The 14,849-nt window shown below is 36.0% G+C and overlaps 1 protein-coding gene across 1 annotated transcript; it reads right to left on the reverse strand.

Moving 5' to 3' along the window:
• Nucleotides 1–483: 483 nt before the first annotated feature.
• LOC127153920 (NACHT, LRR and PYD domains-containing protein 3-like) lies at nucleotides 484–8,834 on the reverse strand. Its single transcript, XM_051095212.1, is given in 10 exon segments — nucleotides 484–1,539; nucleotides 1,877–1,923; nucleotides 2,081–2,230; nucleotides 5,105–5,452; nucleotides 5,534–6,020; nucleotides 6,023–7,294; nucleotides 7,404–7,434; nucleotides 7,577–7,803; nucleotides 7,908–7,973; nucleotides 8,411–8,834. Coding segments are annotated over 10 exon segments (3,315 nt in total). The 5' UTR covers nucleotides 8,505–8,834; the 3' UTR covers nucleotides 484–946.
• Nucleotides 8,835–14,849: the final 6,015 nt, after the last annotated feature.

A 14,849-nucleotide genomic window follows, 5' to 3' on the forward strand; every position in this document is an offset into this window, starting at 1 on the left:
TCATTACGCTATTGCTTTGTCTCTTCTTACAGATCATTTGATATGCATTGAGTTATTTATGTGCTTTTGACCTAAATCACAGCAGCATCCATCTATGAGGAATGTAGGCTGTCAAACATAGACAACTATTAACCAATCATAGCAGTGGACATTTACTTTCGAGTCTACAATCCGCCACACCTACTGACTGTTCTGATGAGGGGATTAAAAACAAGACAGAAAGTAGCCTATTACTTCGAAATTATGATGCTTTTTGATGTAAAAATCTCGATAGCATTATAAGTGGAGCTCAGAGAACAGTTTTATTATTATTTTTAATAATAATAAAAATTAAAAAACAAAAAACAAAGTCAGTTCATGACCATTTTAATGTAGTATAATACAAGATTATAATATAAGCTTACAATATTAGTTACAATAATGTAAGATATCTTTTTTTCCACAACAGAGGAGTCTGGGATAGGAAGGGAAAATATGGAAAAAAATATATACTTTGAAGAATGTTGGAAGCCAAAAAACACTGGACCCTATTTACTTACTGTATGGACGAGAAAAAAAAAATCCCTGTTACATTTCTCAAAGTATCTTCTTTTATTGTTCCACAGAAGAAAGTCAGTCATACAGGTTTGGGATGAAATTAATATAAACAATCCCTTTAAGTGAGAGTATACTGCTAACAGTATACTAAAACAGATTTAAATAACCAGTCCAGTACATAGAAATTGCTTCAGATCCAATTAATGCATGTTTATTTTTGATTAAATGAAACAAGTTACACTGAGACATACAAAACTAAAGACATTTTTACTGAAATTTAACAGAATGACATAGTGCTATTTCAACACTTGCTGGTCTTCTAGGTGGTTTTACTAGCTGGTGGCTTTCAGTAGGTCTGCCAGGTGAATATCGTAAGTCTGATCACTTAAACAGTAATAGCAAAGCTCTCCTAATTTGAGGCATCATTCATGTCTGGAGCACAAACAGTAACTGTAACGAATGATGCTTGCCTTAAACAGACTGAGCTGTCTGGTTCCTGAATACTGAACGCAGCATAAAGTTCCTGGTCCTGAGGGAATTCTGCATCAAACATGTACAAGAGTTCAGGCTTTGGGCTCATCCTGTAGAAGAAAACAGAACCAGCTTCACGGTCCAGGAACACACCGATTTTTCTGGTAGACTCTGTTTGAAGTGGTTTAGTTAGTGATTCAGTTTTTTTGTCATGAGTCACACTTAAATTTTTAGAGCAGCATAAACACCACGACATCTTATTGCGTCCCAGACGTACGGCGTCATTCGCACCCTTCCTCTTGATTCCCTTACAGGCCACACCTATGTGCACACCTGTCCCGATCACATCCGCCGTAAAGAAGCAGCGTCCTGTCAGCGGCTCGCAGCACAGGACCTGGTTGCACTTGTCAAATCTTTCATTATTAGCAGGAAGCTGTTGCTTCTCCTTCTTGCGAACAGCTACTGTGTTGTTCTCGTTCAGATAGAGGTATTCGTTTGCCGTCCGAGGGTCAAATGTGAGCGTGACAGCATCTGAAAACGAAGTGAGATTTATCAGGAAATGGCTTAAATATCTACAATTAGCATTATGTCAATCGTGACAATGACAATGTGTGTCGATGACGTAAAACACTTCAGGGAAGTCACATGCCATATTTTGGTAATTCATTCGTTATTTCAATGCAGGCAGGTTCTTATGAGCTCATGTAAATTAGAGAAACACAGCATTTGTACTTCTATGAATCCATAACATAAGACCTTTTAAACATAAAATGGAAAAAGGTGTTAAAAATGGTGACGTAGTTACAGCATCTACAAATAACATTCATCTATATTTTAACCTACAATCTTTATGTTGACCCAAACTCACAATTGCATAGTCCTGGTTGGTGACTGCAGACTCCTCCAGTGTAAATTCTAGAGAGAGTTAGATTTAGAGTTAGGGTTAGTGTAGGTTAATATGTTAAGACTAATATCACACCATTGCATATTTTTGAAGCACATTTTCATGGGATAAAGTGGATGTTCATTCCAACCTTTCACATGAACCAATATCAGATAACAGCTACAGTACCTCAGTGAGGGCAGCTTAACCTTCAGTTGATGAACTTTCTTTTTCGTGGTGTTTCCAAGGTCATTATACTGCAGGTCCAGCTCTGTCAGACTGCCTTTCAACGGTGACAGTAACTTCAGAGCTCCTTCTTTAATTTGGCAACCTGAAAGTCTATAAAGCAAAATCAGATTATTATGTATTTAGCGTCACAGCCATTAGTTGGTGTGTCCAAATCGGCCACTAGAGGGCAGTCCTCCTAGATTACTGTCTCTTTGGTTTGGACTTCATTTCCCATATCCCTTTGCCTGGACTAACATGCCTCTTGTGTCATTAGTCAGTTTAGCTCACTATATACACTATATACTATATACACCATGCTCTCTCAGCTTTTCTCTGTGTAGGTTTTGCATGTTATACTCTGCCTCTAGAGTGGTTTGATGTGCCTGTGTTTACAAGTGAAAGCTTGTATTGAGAATGTCAGGTACTTCGAGATTCAAGGCTTGTATCATTTTAGTGAAATGACATTACTAGTGACGTTCAAAGCCTCATCTGATTGCAGTTTTGAGAAAGGGTTCACTTTTGGCAGAATCAAGCCTGAAGACAGTGAAAGAATATTGTTTTTAAACTTTCACTGCCTTTTGTCCAGTCCACATTAATCACTTTAACCATCTTTTATCCAGTCTAAATAACTCCATCATTTCTCTCTGTTCAAAAAAAAAAAAAACATTGCCCAAGTTACAAAATTATGAAACATTAAGAAACAACGCTGAACATAAACACACCAAAATGTTAATTTATTTTACACTTGTGTACTATATGAGTGTATATTTGAATTTATCAAGCCATGTAGCACACATTTTGACACTTACAGGCCGTTTCTCAAATGGAAGGCTGCATCCTCCGGAGGTCACATTTGTAGGCTGCATATGTCATAAAGAAGACCATATTTTATTAACGGTTATAAATTTGACCATTATTCTTAGTGAAGCATAAATTGTTGTAATACGCTTATGACTCGTGAACGTAATGCTCAGTTAACTGAAATAAACCAGGCTTGATGAAATATGCAGCCTCTGGAGGATGCAGCTTCCCTTTGAGAAACGGCCACAATGTTTTCCTGCACCTTATTTGGATCGACCAGTAGGTGTCCCTAATGTGCTTTTAAAGCTTTGAGAAATTAGCTGCTTTCCAGCACATCTGGCTGGAAAGCTTTCAAGCTTCAAGAAGCTTCATCTCACCACCACTAGTGTATTCGGGATTACCAGAAGACCTGCACAAACTGAGAGAACATGGCCTATATACAGTAGCCTGCATCCGAAAACCTAGGCAGCTGATTAGTTGCCTCGCTGCCTTGTCTGGCAATGACTTCACAGGTAGTGTTTGCACACAAAGGCAACTCACAAAACTGATTTCAGACATGTTTCTGTGGCAGCGTAATGGTTTAGTGATCAACAAATAAACAGAACAAGCTTTGGTGATAACTAGGCAAATATATAATTACTACAATATTGATTTCTTGCTAGAAATAACATCAAAAGTGCAAAACAAACATCAGAAACATACATTTATGCCAAGGGTGGCAAACATTGGTCCTGGAGAGCCGCAGCCCTGCAGAGTTCTTCAACCCTAATCAAACCCACATGAACGAGCTAATCGAGGTTTGAAGGGTTACATGGAAGCTACAAGCAGGTGAGTTTTTATTAGGGTTGGAGCTGAACTCTGCAGGGTTGTGGCTCTCCAGGACCGACGTTTGCCACCCCTGGCGTAAATGTATGTTTCCAACTTTTTGCAATTCTGATGTTATTTCTAGCAAGAAATCAGTATTGTAGTAATTAAATGTACGTAAATGTATGTTTATCACTTATTATAATGTAATGTAACATTGCACGTAAGAAGGTATATCTTAAGCAACCTCCTAAAGTACAGTTCGGGGGAATACACCTAGAAAAGGTACACCTGCAGTTAAGATATACCTTTAGAGTCTTCGTAGCACACTAAGAGACAGGGTTATCGGGAAACGCAACCCAAGTAGCAAGACACAGTAATCTGAGTAAAGGCTATAAGGGAGACAGTTCTGGCTACTGGGCATGCACACATCAATCTAACATTATTTTTGTCACACTGTACAACAATAATACTGTTTTTGTATTATAATAAGGGCAAAGTTTAAGGTTGGGGTAGGTATAGACATTAATAAAACACAATCTAATAGGTATAACAATTCATTTCATTGTTAGTTTCCGGTCTGAGCTGTATCCCCTCTAGCCACAACCAGTAATCTGGGAGGAGTCTTGGGAACACACTGATGGCTGTGACATTAAGCAAATGATTTTGAATCTGTGTATGTGTATCATTCGTTCAGTCGCTTTTTGATTTCATATTGAAAGTAGAAAACCGAGAAAATGGCGCCTTTTTTGAAAAACAAAAATTCTGATTAATTTTTTAGTTTTTTTGTTCAGGGGTTAAAAAATGAATACACAGCCGAAGATCAAACCGTACCGTCATCAGTTCTTTCTCATAATAGTCCTCTGCTGCTGCAGCTGTACTTAACACGTTTATTGCAACTACATTCAACCTTCTTCTTATCAAACAACCAGACTAATGAATGGCTTGACGCAACTGACCGGGCAGAACCTAGACAGGGCTTTCTTCTGTGTAGACATTCTATGCTTTGAATCAGCTGGGCATGACAGGGTATGATATGACAGCTGTCATAGCTTACCCTGGTTATCCAGTAAGTTTCTTTGAATAATTAATTCATTTGTTTTAAAATAAATACTTCAAACACCGATACAAAATGGAAAGAATAATGCATTAACTTGGGTACATAATAGGCCTATAATGTTCATGCAAGAACTGTCATTCTGACTCTTTAACAAACCAGAGAACAACAGAGATATTCAATACATACTCTTCTGAGTTGTATAATGTAGTTTTGTATTTGGTGTTCCCTGTGCATCAAAATCATCAATTACCCATACAATATGTAACCGTTTATTTAACCCATCTGTCTAGACCCTGATGTTTGTAGTTACTTTTACTTACTTCAGAACTTCAAGATGACACTTAGCACTCCGCAGCCCAGCTGAGAGGATTTTCACTCCTTCATCTTCTAGACGATTGTCACTGAGATCCAGGATTTTCAGATTCACATTTCGTCCTGAAAGCACATCCTTGATGAGCTTCATGTCCTGACTGTGTAGGTTGTTGTGGCTGAGGTTCAGCATCTGAATCTGGCATTTGGGATCACGGAAGGCTCTTGCAAGTTGCTCCAGTGCAGACAGTCCAAGACTGTTGTGGCTCAGATCAAGATGAGTCAGGTGAGAGTTTGGTGAGGTCAAGAAAGGCATCAGGATATCACAGTGTTTCTCTGTAAAGCCACTTCCTTTGAGCCTGTCAATAACAATTTTGCATGTGAACTCTGTTAGAAGATACACTATGTTTATAGATTTTACAGGTTTTCATAATACTTACATGGCCTTTCTGAAGCATGTGATGGCTGGAGAGAATCTCTGAAATCCTTCCAAAGTCATATTGAATTTTCTGAGGACAAACTCATCATGGTCTGTATCCGACATCACAAACTGGAAAGCCAGAAGCGTGCACTGGAACAGTGTGAGGGGCTTTTTGGTCCGTGTTTGCTTGAGATTTGGCATTTGCAAAAAAGACCTGTCCTTGAGCTCCATGATGCAGCGAACAAGACTAAAGCATCTCTCAGGGGACAGAACTTTTCTCCTCAACAACTTAATATGCTTAGTCACATTTTTGTGATCTTCTGAACTACTGTCTTGCAATCTAGGCAGGAGTCCTTCGAGTAGACGTCTGCTGGAATCACAAGAAATTCCGAAGAGAAAACTGATAAAAAGATCCAAGTGTTCATTTGTGCTTTCCACTGCAACATCAATCACGCTTTTGAGAAAATCCGACAAATTCGAATTTTGCTCCCTTTTTGCTTTAGTCATGATAGAAATTCATGAAATGCAAACAAGGCTGCAAAGAATTCCTGGACATTGAGATGGACAAAGCTGAAAAATTTAGTTCTGCTATATCCAAACTTGCACTCAGAGACACAGATAATGATGCCAGGATATCGAAGAGCTTCATCAGGTGTGATACTGCATTTCCTCAAGTCTTCTTTACTGAAGATGGCATTCTGCTCCTTCAGCTTCCAGTATGCCAACTTTGCCAGTTTCTTAATCAGTTCTTTGTGCTGTATGAGAACATCTTCTTGTGACTCATTTATCCTTTGATATTTTTTGTGGCTCAACTCAGTCTGAATCAGCAGATAGTTGATAAACATTTCTGTCTGATTTGAGGGCATGTCCCTGTTGTTATTTTGATCTTTAATGATGGTTTTCAGAACATCCGATGAAATCCAACAAAACAGAGGTATGTGGCACAATATCCACAGACTCTTGTGAGACTTCAGGTGGCAGGTGACTTTTTGGGTTAGATCTGGATCCTCAAACTGCCTCGTGAAGTACTCCTCCTTTTGTTCATCTATGAATCCTCTGATTTGTGTGACATATCCCTGTCTGAAGATCTCAGATGGAAGCTGTTCAGCTGCCACGGGCCGGCTGGTGATCCACACATGTGCGGATGGAAGCAGTTTTCCTCTTAGAAGGTTTTCTATGAGGACATCCACTGTGGTTTTTTCATTAAAATCTGACAAAATGCTGGTTTTAAAGCTCAATTCTTTTTTATATTCATCCAGACCATCTAAGATGAAGAGAACTTCTTTATCACAGATCCAGTCAGAGATTGGTCGCGCCTCTTTGAACTCTGAGTAAAAGGCACAAAGCAGTTCAAAAAGACTCTTGTTTTCACCCTCAAGCAAGTTCAGCTCTCGGAATGGGAGGAGAAAAACAAGCTCTAGCTCCTGATTGGCTTTTCCGCTTGCCCAGTCATGGACAAACTTCTGCACAGTGACCGTTTTCCCGATTCCGGCAATTCCTTTTGTTAAAACAATCTTCATGTATCTTTTTTTATCCAGGGGTGGTTTAAGAATTTCATTGTAGTTTATGACTGTCTGCCCTGATGTGTTTAAATCATTTAGTGTCTCAATCTGCCACATCTCGTGTTCTCTATTAAAGGGGTCTGACTTATTATTGACGATGAACAATTGTGTGTAGATCTTATTTAGAAAGGCTGACTCTTGTGCCCTTCCCTCGAAAATCCACTCAGAGTCCTTCATCATTCTTGATTTCATCTTATTCTTTACCTTCTGAAAAATTTCTAAAAATTAAGACAAATTTGGAAATTTATGTTATTAACAGGAGCATCCACTGATGAATTAACAGTTTTATTGTAGCAATAGTTTTGACATGTCTTTTTTGGCACTTACCATCTTTGTTTATTGAGGTAGGGTGAGACACCTGTGGCAAAAAAAAACAAAAAACAAAAAAAAACCATTTACATTAATATAACAGTATATATAATATACACTTCAGTAATATGTTAAATGAGCAACTCAGCAAAATGTACAACATCACAGTATTTTAGTGATCAGACACCCACCACATTATGTACATGCACTTTAAGATCACCAGCTATTTTGGATCCTAATATGTTTGGAGCAACTACAGTGCCACCGTTCTTCTGGTCAATTCTGAAGTCCTGAAGATACTGGTCTGAATTTTGAATTGATGGTTGTGATGTAGAGCTATTATTATTATTATGCTGTGGAATGTTGTTATGCCGTTGAAGTGCCACGTTTCCAAATTGTGGTTGAATGCTGTTGCCATCTGTTTAAAAAAATGCATAACCAAAACAGCACAAATGTTACAGTAAAGCTTATTGAAAATTGAGCATTTTCTAATAACAAAGTAAATTAGAAATATTTTCCTACTTTCGATACGTCTCCTTTTGAAGCACTTGTCCATTTTTAATGCTTTTTTCTTTTCAGATTTATTCTCTAAAGTTAGAAAAGAACAGTATTTACTAAATATAAATATTTTGTAACATCATAAAAGTCTTTACCGTCAACCAAACATTTCCTTGCTGAATAAAAGTATTAAATACCCCAAACTTTTGAATCATAGTGCATGACAAAAATATTAAGTGGCATAAAAATGTTTTCAACAGTCTAATGATAAAAAATCAAATCAGCATATGAGGATGTTTTGCAACATGTTCATTGACCAAACACAACATACCGCCTTTCAAAAGTATGTATGTTGTAAAAACGTATTCAAAATGTATGTTGTAAAAACTAAAAACTTTAAAAGTTTTACATTGGGCATATAATAACGTCACCAGCCTGCCTGCACATTTGTATCAATTATACATCACTGCCCTTTTTCTCAACAGTCTGGAACCGAAAATATACCGGTATGTAAGCTACAGTAATACCTTTCGTGGCGCTTCTCTTGATCGGTTTCTTCTGTAATAAAGGGCTCTTCTTCTCAGTCATATGTGTCATGTTGATTGTGTTCACGCGCTCCATCACGGAATATTCGTTTGTGGATATTTTTCTGTGGATTTAACCTAAACTGTGAAAACGAAAGTGGGTTAACAGCTGCGCGCGACTGTACGCGTCGAGCGGGAGGTCGAAAAAAGCCTTGTCTGTTGAGTTCAGTAAAGTTGGCAAGATATTAACAGATTCGACTTTTCGGGATCAATAGCTCACGAGCAAAACGTTTTTACTGCACAAATGATGCCTCTTCTCTTTCGCAGTGATGTAGAAAACGAGCTACAATCGTGTTTTCCTCCAAAGAAGCTTCTTTACCTCCGCTCTGTACAAAATATGTTGATCTCAATGCGCTGGCGTCTGAAAGACAAGTCCGAAGGGACCGTCTGCCAAGTTCGAAACGCGAAGAATGTTACTAATAAAATACGCAATAACTTTATATTAACACACTGTACTTTCACCAAATTCAGTTCACACATCACTGCTCTCCTGCTGGTTATACTACAACACTCATTTTAAAAAGAATTGCTTTTACACATTTTTTATGATTTTTTATTATAAAAAATAGACATAATTAGTTAATAACTTTACTGTAACACACTGTACTTTCACTAAATTCAGTTCACACATCACTGCCCTCCTGCTGGTTATACTACAACACTCATTTTGAAAATAATTTAATTTGATATGGCTTATTCATGATTTGTAATTGTTTGATTTATTTCTTGCTGTTTTATTTGTGACTTTGTCTCAGTTCTGTTAATAGTTATTTTGTGTACAGCACAATGGTCACCGGCAGTTGTGTTTAGTTGTGCTTATAAAGAAATTGTAATTGAAAGTGAAAATGAATTTGAAATTTATAGCACATTTTGACAGTAACAACAGTGTTTTCTACATTTCTACATTTCTCTCCCTTTGCAGTCCTGAGCAGAGCATGATTTGTGTGAATGAAGTGTATATCATTGTATCTACTTCTATAATAGAACTTTTATACAATAGAAGTTATCCTGGCTATTTTAATTATGTCTGTAGTACTGTATTGTATTGCATTACATTATTATTTATTGATTATATTTTGTATTGTTGTGTGATATCCTATTTTTCATTGCCTGTATGCATGTCTCTACTTTTTCAGCACTGAAATCAACTGTCACAAAGACAAATTCCTTGTGTATGTATTGTAAACATACTTGTCACATTTTTTTTTGAGTCCATGGTTGCTTTTTTAAGACACGGTTTTCATTTTGATCAAATGTCTGTCAAGATGATATATAGACAACTGATGTTTTGTATATATATATATATATATATTTATATATTTTTTTATTAAAAATATTTTATTCAATCATTCATTTATTCTTCTATGTATTTTTTGTGTGTTTATTGTTATTTCAATTGTATGCACTCAAATAATTTCCGGGAAAATGTCTTATTGTTTAGACAGAAAAAAAACAGTCACTGCCAAACTTTTCAAGAAAATAAAACAAAACAATTGGAGTACTGTTACTGTCACACCCCTGTGGACTGTTTTTGTGTGTTTTTCCCTGTGTATGCCCTTATTTGGTCTTCCTGTTCCGTTTGCAATTATTACGCAATTATTACGTCACTTTGATTGTTCATACCTGTCTCCCCCTAATTAGTCTGTGTATTTAAGTTTGGTTGTGTTCACAGTTTGATCGTTGGTTCTTGTATTGTCATTCTGAAAGTCACTCCTAGTCTGTCAACGTCAATTCAGTCAGTTTGTATTGTCATTCCCTTTTTTTTTTTTTTTTTTTTTTTTGCATGTGTGTGGATTCCCTGCTGTTCCTGTTCACGTTTTGGATTATTTAATAAATGTGTATGATCTGGATCTCCTCGCTCCTCCTCCTCATTCCCCGCACACCACGCTGTGACAGTTACATGATGAAATATATTTTTTCAAAACAGATGTTGTAATATACCAGCAGGAGGGCAGTGATGTGTGAACTGGATTTGGTGGAAGTACAGTGTGTTACAGTAAAGTTATTAACTATATTTCATAATAAAAATTAATAAAAAAAATGTGTAAAAGCAATTATTTCAAAATAAGTGTTATAGTATAACCAGCAGGAGAGCAGTGATGTGTGAACTGAATTTGGTGTCTTACAGTGAGTACAGTGTCTTACAGTAAAGTTATTAAATATTACATCCAATTACAGTGACGTTATTAACAATGTTTCATAATAAAAATTCATACAAATTTTGTAAATGCAATTATTTTCAAAATGAGTGTTGTAGTATTACCAGCAGGAGGGTAGTGCTATGTGAACTGGATTTGGTGAAAGTATAGTGTGTTACAGTAAAGTTATTAAATATTTTTCATAATACAAATTCGTAGGGAAAAAAAAAAAAGTGTAAAAGCAATTATTTTTAAAATGAGTGTTATAGTACAACCAGCAGGAGAGTAGTGATGTGTGAACTAAATCTGGTGAAAGAACAGTGTGTTACAGTAAAGTTATTAATTATTATGTCAAATTACAGTGACAATATTAACAATGTTTCATAATAAAAATTCATTAAAAATGTGTAAAAGCAATTATTTCAAAATGAGTGTTGTAGTATAACCAGCAGGAGGGTAGTGCTATGTGAACTGGATTTGGTGAAAGTACAGTGTGTTACAGTAAAGTTAATTTTATAATAAAATAATTTTATTATGAAAAATTGTTATTATTTTCAAAATGAGTGTTGTAGTATAACCAGCATGAAAGAAAAAATATGTGTGAACTGAATTTGGTGAATGTACCGTGTGTTAATGTAAAGTTATTGAGTATTTTATTAGTAACATTTTTCGCGGTTTGCACTTTGCAGACGGTGTTATAGTACAACCAGCAGGAGAGTAGTGATGTGTGAACTAAATTTGGTGAAAGAACACAGTGTGTTACAGTAAAGTTATTAACAATTTTTCATAATAAAAATTCATTTTGCACTTTGCAGACGGTCCCCTCGGACTTGTCTTTCAGACGCCAGCGCATTGAGATCAACATATTTTGTACAGAGCGGAGAAAAGCTTCTTTGTAGGAAAACACAATTGTAGCTCGTTTTCTACATCACTACGAAAGAAAAGAGGCATTATTTGTGTAGTAAAAACGTTTTGTTTGTGAGCTACTGATCCCGAAAAGTCGAATCTGTGAATATCTTGCCAACTTCACTGAACTTTCCAGACAACCGTGATGTTGCCGTACTTTTCTAAAATGTTTTATTTTTTAATCTAATATAATGTGGTTATGTGTTTAGATTATGCAAGAATATTCTCAAACACTATGCCAGTGCGATCTCTGCGTGAGATATGTGATTGTTGTCATATTTCTATAAAAAGTTTGTATTAAAGTAAAAATGGATGATAAATACGCCTTTCGTATGGAATTAAATATCAAGCACTTTGAGTGTCTTGTTCATCATATTTATTTTCATATAAAAACAACAGAGCTGAAATTATATCAGGTTTATTAGCAACACAGCACGTGAGTGTGATAACGCGATATCCGCCTTTGATCTCGTAGGTGTCTGTTCTACTTCTAGAGGTCAGAACTGTCCGTCTTGACTGCGCTTATTTCACTCCTCCCCTCACTGCAGCCGCCTACTCTCACCTACATTACAGGCGAGGCAAGGCGCATCTCAAACGAGCCTATTTTCTTCTTCTTCTACTACTACTACTACTTCTTCTTCGTCTATCTTTCCGACAGTGTAGCCGCAACTAGGTGTATTACTGCCCTCCACAGGTCAAAGTTTGAACTCTATTCTTATATACAGTCCTGTATTATGCAAGAACTGAAGAACTACCTTAGAGCTCAGTTTATGCTTGTCACTGTGCCCGAACAAAGGAATAACAGAAAACACTCCAAGTTCTGCTAATTTATTAAAAAGTGCTTTTCTTTCTACATTATACTTCCTACTGTTAGATCGCTGTCTCCATGCCTAGACAAATAAGATCCAGCCCCTGACGCCAGATCCTGTCAGAAAATATCAGTTTGTCCAGTATCAGAACAACTCGTCAGCAGAGTAGTCTAATACCCAAACCCTGTTAACAGGAGGTCTTGTCTGGTACCCAAAATACCAAAAACATCAAGCCAAACAAGCCTAATAGGTTCGTTTGAGATGAGCAAAATCTATGGCGAGTGTAATGTGACAAAATCACAGGCTTAGCAGTATGGCGAGTGATTTCTGCAATATCGAAGACTTAGCAGGAGAAGGAGCAGTCTACCCTTCGTCACCATCAGTCCATGATGATTTTTGAATGAGATTGATAGGGAGGGCAGACGACAGACCTGTGGCAACATCACAGCGACGTCACAGTAGAAACCAATCATAGGTGGTGACGTGACGGCGTTGTACGTGAGAAATTTATAAAAAATGTATGTGTGATAAATACATCTGTGCATCGCCTTACATGACGCCTGATATATACGTCCTCTCCATGTACGTCGCCTTAAACAAAATTTAAAGTTTTCATTACAGTAGATGTATTTGTTATAGCGTATTACTTTTATTTAGAATTTTTCCCCAAAAAGTGGCAACAGTGCATAATAATTGCTGCACAATAGTCTATTTCATGTTTGATAACTTATGTTTAGCTGTTACATTGGTGTGAGAGTGAAGTACAGCACATTAAAGTGCAGTTTATTAGTCAAGGCCCTTCTTTTTGCTTGGATGCTACAAAATGTATGGAAGCCCTAAATATTTATATTATGTATTTATATTAGATATTAAGTAGACATTCAGTCTTCAACATTTAATGACGTGGAGAACAAAGTTGTTCTGAGTAAACATGGGAGTTTCATGAATTTATAATGTTTGGGATGATAATCAGCCATTTTAACTGAAAGTTGAAGTCTGTGATATTAATGTTGTCCACAGGATAAGGAACCTTTTAAAACCCTATTAAGGTTTTAAGGTTTTAATCCCTATGAATTAAAACAAACGTGTTAATCTACTTTACTTGCATAACTATGGTGCTCTGACAGTACAGTTTTATATAAGTAGTGTACATTGAAATCTTTGAAATGTATATTTATCATTACATTTGTAGCTTTTATAGACCTCAGTAAGACAAAACATCTTGACAGAATTAATTACAACCCCTAATCAGAAAGAAGTTTTTTAAGACGCAATAACATTTTGTAAAATGCAATAAAATCAAGATCTTATAATAAAATCTTAAAGGGGTCATCGGATGCAAAGTTCAATTTTACATGTTGTTTGAACATAAATGTGTGTTGGCAGTGTGTGTACACGACCACCCTATAATGATCAAAATCTTTTATCCAAGTTTTTATTTAATCTGTAAAAATGTCTGAAATCATGAAATCATGCCTGAATTCATCTAAAGATCCAGCTCTTTCAAGTACAATGCTGTATTCTGACCAAACGTGACCCAGTCATTTTGCTTTATGAATTTAATAATCATTGTGCTATTTGATGATTTTTGTATAATATTAGTTATGTTACTCCACTACTGAAATGCCTATCTTCGAATTCAATAAAGAGAGAAATCAAAATTTTATACATGTATTAATTTTTATGTTATATATGTATATATACATTTATAATCATAAAATATTATAATAAAATACTATTTTTATATTTTATATATGAACTAAATTTGTTACTCATTTTATCAGCAACTTTTATTGTCCAGTTTTATTCTGTGCAGAAGTTCATAGTTTTAGATTGGACTGATAGATTTATTGGAAGACATGACGAAATCTGATTGATTTTGGGGCTTAGTTTAAAATTTCTTGACAGAGATGCCTAATAGCCTAAATTCTATTTCGCCCACACATCAACACATCTACATCAACTCTACCTTTATCACAATCCATTAACACTTGATGATCCAAAAGTTGATGCGCGCTGTTATTTCCGGTGTCTGTGGCGTCACTCAGTTCGAAAATCAAATGAATTTCAATTCGAATGAAATCAGTTGAATCAGAGTTTATTTGTATAGCGCTTTTTGCGATGCAAATCGTTGCAAAGCAGCTTTACAGAAAATTAAAGGTTCTACAATACATTTATTAGTAGCTTATCAGTGGTGACTATTTGATGTCCAAATGGCAGAAATGTACAGTAAAATCAGTTAATGACATGTAATCAAACAGATGGTGAACACTATTTACAGCAATGATTATATGTTGTAATCAAGTGTATAACAAAATACGGTGTTTACATCATCTCTTCTCAAATGTTCAGTCAGCTTTGTAAAGGCTGGATCCATTAAATCAGAACAGTTTACTCCGCACAGCTGTTACAAACTATACTGCCTTCACAAGTTTTACACAACCAGAAAAACTGTAACTTGAATAAAGGTAAGCAGCTTGACTTACCTGCATTTTTTTGCAGTTATTTTTTGTTTCATATGTGTTCTGT

Source organism: Labeo rohita, chromosome 22 (genome assembly GCF_022985175.1).
Source record: "Labeo rohita strain BAU-BD-2019 chromosome 22, IGBB_LRoh.1.0, whole genome shotgun sequence".
Taxonomy (NCBI): domain Eukaryota; kingdom Metazoa; phylum Chordata; class Actinopteri; order Cypriniformes; family Cyprinidae; genus Labeo; species Labeo rohita.